Here is a 6,906-nt window from a genome sequence, read left to right on the forward strand (position 1 = left end):
CGGCCGCTCCGTGCCCGGAGTCCCCGGAGCCGGCATGGGCGAGGGGAGGCGGCTTCCTCCGCTGCTGCAGTTCCACTTTACTGGTTTTGTTTCTCTTTTGTTTGTTCCGATGAGGACTTGACTAGGCCTCTCCGTGGGCCCCATGGCTCATGCCGGCTCGCTGCCCCTCTCTCATGGGTGGTGGCTCTGCCTGCCCGGGCCCTGGCTGCTCCCCGCAGGAGAGAGTGGCAGTGCTGGTGACACCTGGGTACCCCCTGAGAGGCTGTCAGGGAAGCCTGACAGCATCCAGAAAGATGGAAATACCACTTCCTTCGAGAGGATAATCGTAGTGGGGAGTTACTATTTAATGATCATATGTGTCATCAGTGTCATTTTAAAAATAGTAGATGCTTTGCATTTTTCTGTGTCATCTGCTTTTTGATCAGAGGAGACAAGTGGCAGTACTAGGACTGGAGGTGAGGTGCGTGGTAGGGTTGGAGCACTGGTGTGAAGGAGTGTAGGATGGGTGATGCCTCATCCCAGATGTTGTAGGGGAGGAGTTGTCAATGCAGACATAGTGCTTAAATGACACAGCATCCAACACCTTTGTAGTTCTAGAGCAAGTTGTGTTTCAATAAGCTGGTGTTTCTCAGTCATAGCTGTTTGGTGCTGCTGCTAATAAGATGTGCAGATACTGTGTAGCAGTGGAAAAAATGAACGTGTAGACCCACTGACGGGTAAGTGGAGGTCCTGAAGTATGCCCTTTTGCGGAGGACTGTATTTGACAAGTGTACTATAGCATCTTCAGGAATAAATGTTGCAACATCCTTTGTACGTTTTTCTGTATTATTTTTCTCTTCCATACAGTAATCATGCCCTAATGTTTTTTTCTTTTAGGGCCTGTGGAGAAAAAGGTGGTTGTCAATCTTCAGAAGCTAGATGTGGCTCAGGATAGTCTGGGCAACTATGGTTTCTTCACTTTGATTTACAATCAAGGCTTTGAAATTGTGATAAATGACTACAAGTGGTTTGCATTTTTTAAGGTAAGTTAACCTGGTGTGTTCTACACTACTGGCTGTTGCCAAAATGGCCTGTAGTTAGGCTTCTCTTCAGTCCCTGGGTGCCACAGTGGGTGTCAGTTGGGACACTTGATTATCTTTGGCTCCGAGGTTTGCCTGGATTGCCAGATAAAGGATTTCTTTTCGTTTTTGAACGTAAGGAAACAGCGATCAGTGGTTGGGTAGGGAGCAGAGAGAGAGAAGAGGTATTCCACACTGGCCATTATCTGAAAAAAATACAGATGCTGCTACTTTCCCTTCTGGGCATGCTTAAAGCAGTTGAAGGCCTTCATGAAACTAACTTTCCTGATAGCCTGGATTTTTTTTTTTAATTTTTATTTTTCTTTTTTTTTTTTTGGCACTGTGGACCCAAGTCAAATAGCAAATACCATTGCTTTTATCTTTCCTTACAAATGTTGTCAAATGCATGGACACTTTAGAGCCATCTATACTCTTTGATGGAGGATTTCTGGGATCTATAAATTTTATTTCAGAATACTACTCTAATATCTAAGGAACCTTTCTGCTGCCTGTAATTATTCGTTTGGAGTAATACTGTTCTCTTCAGTCCCTGTTAATGCCTTCAGGTCAAGCTGAAAACAGTGATGGTAGACAGGGCTTAGACAGGAGAAAACACTCTTGTTAGGAGTGCTCTGCTGCTGTCCTGATGAGTAGCATGACAAATCTGAAGGGTGGTTTGGAGTAATCTCTGCAGGATGGCTTTACTACCTGGAAGACAGATCCTTTGTGCAGCAGGGCTTCTTAGCTGGTGAGTGCAGCCCTGGGCAGGAGCAATGAATGTGTTTTTGGTTGTTTCAGGAGCCGTGATCTTGTGAGTCAATAGTGAACATCCAGGCCTTGTCCAAGCATAAAATCTCTGAATTTTGGCTAGTACTAAAGAGGGTGAAGAAATAACTTTTGCTCTAAATTGTCTTTCTGGGAGCCATGGTAGATGGTTTATTTTACAGCAACTATTTTAAAGTCAGTGTTTTCAGGTGTTAACAAAAGCAAGTGATCCACTCTTTCAGGAGGACTGGAATCCTTACTGAATAGATATTATGTAGAAGGCTCCAGTTTAACTGCATCCTCCTTGCAGGTTCCACCTCTGCTGATTTGGGCTTGTATAAGGGAAAGGACTGTATAGATTTTTTAGCACAACTACTGGGGAAGTTATTTACATGCTCACTGTTGTAGCTTAACCCCAGGAAAGAGCAAAGTGCCACTCAGCCATCAGTGCATTGGGGGAGTGAATTGGAAGGATAGAAGTGGGAAAACTCGTAGGAGATCAAGGTCCTTTAATAGGTAAAGCAAAATCTGTGTGTGTATGCAAGCAAACCAAAATGAGGAATTCATTCACTACTTGCCACCAGGATAACTTGCCACCATAACAAGCAGGAAGCAGATGTTCAGCAATTTCCAGGAAAGCAGAGCTTCATTGTGCACAACTGTTACATAAGAAGGCAGATGGCATGATTCTAAATGTCCCTGTTTTCTCCTTTCACCAGCTTTTATTTCTATGCATGATACTTTTTGGCATGAAATATCTCTTTGGTCAGTTGGGGTCAGCTTTCCCAGCTGTGTTCCCTCCCAATATCTTATGCACCCCTAGTCTACCTGCTGTCAGAGCTGTCTGAGGAGCAGATGGAGGCCTTGGTGCTGTATTAGCACTGCTCAGCTAAACTAAAACATCCCTGCATTAAAATCACGGTTTTCTTCAAAAATCTGAAATGTGACATTATATGAGCTGCTATAAATAAAATGAACTGTCAAGACCTAGCACACTCTTATAACTGGGAATTTTTGAAATAAGAATTCAATCTTTTAAACAAGACAGGGTCTTGTACTTGAGGAGAATCAAAGTATGAGAGAGAAACACCTGACTGAAACATCTTTATAAGATAGTGAAATTATATTGCTGTGATGTACATTCCTCATAGGTTTGGCAGGTGATGCAGCAAAGCCTGCAGAGACACTGAAGGGTAATCTAACTGAGCAGAATTACTCTGAAACTTCTCAGGCAGGGACACCTCTATGACCTCACCTGCAGTAGGAGAGCCTGCCTCAAAAGTTTTTGCTGCCTCCATGAGGACAGCAGAGCACTGTATGCTGTAGTGTTGTCCATGAACTTGGTTTTGAGGGGTCATCTCTGGCAGGGAGAATTCAGCAGTCATTTGTTGGACTCATCTGAGGAGAATATACTTGAACTAGCAGACTTTGGGCTGATATTTTACACTGAAATACAGAGTTTCTTTACAAGCTGATATGCTAGGCAGTAAAAGAGTTGCTGCTTATCAAACAAATTCCTGAGTGTGAGGAATTTAATCATAGAAACAGTGGGGCCTGCTCTGGGATATAAATGGATCTGTTGGTTGCCAACTTGAAGACAGCTGAGAGTCATTGAATGCTGCTGCTCTCCATACCTTGTGAAATACATCTCCAGAAGATGAGCTCTAAGTGACTCATAAGCACTGATGTCATGTATTGCATTGATTTCATGTGTTGCATTGATTTGCAAAAGTGCTCTTAAAACAACATACCAAAACTGTTGCAGAATAGTTTAAGCTGAAAGGAGCTTCTGGTGGTCATCTGATTCATCTTGCTGCTCAAAACAAAGTCAAATATACACCTGAGGAGTAGCATACACAATAGCTTGCGTTTTGTGGTCATTAAATGCGTCTCAGCCCTTTGTAAGCTGATGGATTAATTCTTAGTTTTGAAGTTGGCTTCAGTATTAAGAAATAGCAAGCTTGTTTGGGTCATTGCTCAGTAATGGGACAGCATCAACAAGACATATTTAAATTAAAGACCTCTTTCCTTAAACACCATAGAGAGGATTAGAGCCCAGGTCAGTTACCCTCTCTAATAATTTTGCTGCTGTAAAAAGACCAACAGATTACCAAGATGCAAGTCTATTGCTAAGAATCATGAGGAAATACCACAGCACTTACTAAATGCATTTTTTGCTGCAGACAGCTACTTGCTGTTATTGGGCAACAACATGCAATGTGTCTATCTGCAAAACTCCCAATTTCACAACTGTTAATGGGCACTTGGAGGGAGGAAGTGGTTCCTTACAAACTGTTTGACCTTGTGACGTATTTAACTGTGCATATCTGTTTACTTTTAATCCAGTAAATATTGCATTACATATGCAATAGAAATACAGCAAGTCTGAGATTGAGCAGAGGGAGGATTTACCAGGTACAATGAGCAGCAGTGTTTGAGCCAATACAGTACTTTGTGAGTTTCAGGAATAGAAATGCCACTTCTGCTAATTGAACCTCCAGGATTTTTTCCTAGTGTTAAAGAATTAAGCTGTTAATTACTGGCGGGAATTCTGTGGGCTTGTCTAAATGGTGACTTTATCAGAGCTGCTGCACTGTGTAGATACAGACACAGCCTGTTTGGCTGTGCATGTTTCAATGAGTTTTTAATAGCTTTTTGTTCCTGTGGCTTACTAAACAGACACCCACTGAAACTTCTGTACGGTCTCATTGCCTTTACAAGATATTTGTTCTTTCACTTGAGACCTATGGGGAAAGGACTTAATACATCAAGAGGTATGGATTGGGTGAGCTTATCAATCCTATTTTTTTCCTCAGTTTACTTTAGTGTCTGAAATAAAGATGTTTTAACAGTGTTTTTTTCTAACGATTGTTGTACATACATTTAAAGTTTGCCAAATTGCAGCATCCTACTGCATTCTTGCATTCTGCTTCTAGCACAAGCTAAGTTGTTTAATGTGTGCTTCTGAAACATCCCTGTACTGAACTTGGATGTGAAGTTAGTGTACTTGCTTTTGGCAGAAGCTTGATCATGTGCTTCTGCTGGATGATACAAGGATTTTTTAGGGTTATGCAATATGTAAAGCTTTAGTGATTTTTTTTTTACCCCCAAGGGATGGCAAAAGAAATAGGAACATAAAAAGCTAGAGTGAGGCTGAAGGGAAAGTGGAGGCTTTTGTTTCAATTACTTGATGTCTTTGAGGTATTTATTTATTGCTAAGGCTACCACTTTGGACATGAGACAGTCTCATAAGTTTCTCACTGTTTGTCCCTTAAGCAAAGTGGTTCTACTTCAGACTCTTGAGATGCTCTTAAGCAAATACCAGAAGTCTGACTTTCTTTTTCATATTGAAGCATTACAACTACTTCAGAAAAAAAAAAATAGATTTTAGAATATTTCACCACTCAAGTTACTAATTTTTTCCAGACTTGGTGACATCTTTGTCATATCTTTTTCTCTCTTGTGCTCCAGTGCTCCCAAATTTGGTTAAAATCAACGACTGCTGTTCTGAAACAAACAGAAACAAACTAGAACAGTGACAGCAGTTAATGTTTAAAGTTTTCAGGATATGGAAAAAAACCTCAAACTTTTTATTTTATGTTGCTGAAGTAGAAGTGCTAGAGTTGCTAATGCAACTCAATCATCCTGCAAGTCAATTGAAAGTCAGCTTTTAACCTGTCTAATTTGGGCTTGCTCAACTGGCAGTGAGCAACTGCTGCTTTCCTAAAGTGTAAATCTGAAAGCACAAAAGTCAGAATTGCAGAATGTTTCCTAAAGTAAAGAAAATCCACCTGGAGTTGATATTTACTCGCATTTTATATTGTGTAGCAAGATGCAGTAGTTTTTTTCTGGTAACATCATCTTCTGTATTTTTGTGTAGTAGGACAGCTGCAAGTCTGCAGCTCTGTTCTCATTCAGTGTGTGCTTCCCGTAGAAAAATGGATAGGCACACTTGTAAACTTGAGAGATAAGTCTCTCCACCAGGTTTAATGTGTAGGGTAGTCCTGCCTCCTGGAACTCAAGTTGGCTTATTGCCTAGGCATTGCTTAAATTGAGAACAGTAGATTTCAAAGAGGATGGGATGGCTGCCTCTCTATGTGGCACTGCTGAATTCTCATTAAAATGCTGTGACTAATAAGGTCTTCATCCTTTCTTGATTTCCTCTTAGGGAGATTAAAGATTTAAAAAAAGCTTTAAACAATTATGATTTTTACTAGGACTAGAATTGAACATACAATTAGATTGTCATGATGACCGACACAGGAAAGGCGTTATTAAAAGGATACTTCACTGGAAAGCTTCCCTGGGTTCAGTTTCCTAACAGCAAGCTTTAAAGTTTAGCTACATGAAGGTTAATGTTGGCGTGGCTTGGCTAAATTTTGGCATTAGGCAAAACCACATGACTTGTCAGGATTGAGAAAAATATGCATTTGAAATAGAATTAAATTTTTCAAAGCTCATAATTGGAACTATGAATATAGTTTGGGTGCCTTTCTAAAGGAGTTCTCCTAGATTGGTCAGGTTGCTGGATGGAGTTAATGCTGCAGATTTCACCGGCTGATGAAATTATCATGTGACAGTTGCAGTCATCTTACCTCAAAACTGAAAACCATCTTTAAAGTCTGCCAAGAAATGTGTGAGAGCAGTTGTCCAGCAGTTGCTGGTGATCCCAGCTGTCTGGCTGTTATCCTCCATAAAGGATGTTGTTCTGGGGTGGGCTCCTTGGATATTTTGGGTACTGTGCTGGCAGCTTCTGCTGAGTCTGACGTTGTAATTCATATCCACCTGAGTCAGGTGTTGCTTGTGCAATGGTGCCATATCCCTGTCATATGACTTGATGGGCAGGTGTACTCATAGTCAGTCCTCTAAAACTGGTACAGTCAAATTTCCTAGATCCTATCTGTCAGTCCTCCACAAGTAGAAATAAGAAATGCTGCATTTCTTAGCAAAGTTGTTTTAGCAATGATTTTATGGCGTACCTTCTGGTAATCAGTGACCATCATTGTTATGGCACTGATGAGGTTTTTTAAAGGGTTGTCTGCCACTTGTCTGCTTCAGCAGTGCTGGGGGGGGGGGGGGGGGG

General features: G+C 41.2%; 1 protein-coding gene across 1 annotated transcript in view; it reads left to right on the forward strand.

Moving 5' to 3' along the window:
* Positions 1-6,906, forward strand: part of CTSC (cathepsin C) — a 41,300-nt gene that overhangs the window by 25,058 nt on the left and 9,336 nt on the right. The window contains exon 3 of the mRNA XM_014311777.2: positions 877-1,022. Within this exon, the coding sequence (XP_014167252.2) occupies positions 877-1,022 (146 nt within the window). The remainder of the gene's footprint in view (positions 1-876; positions 1,023-6,906) is intronic.

The sequence above is a fragment of the Geospiza fortis genome, unplaced genomic scaffold (genome assembly GCF_000277835.1).
Source record: "Geospiza fortis unplaced genomic scaffold, GeoFor_1.0 scaffold16, whole genome shotgun sequence".
Classification (NCBI taxonomy): Eukaryota; Metazoa; Chordata; class Aves; order Passeriformes; family Thraupidae; genus Geospiza; species Geospiza fortis.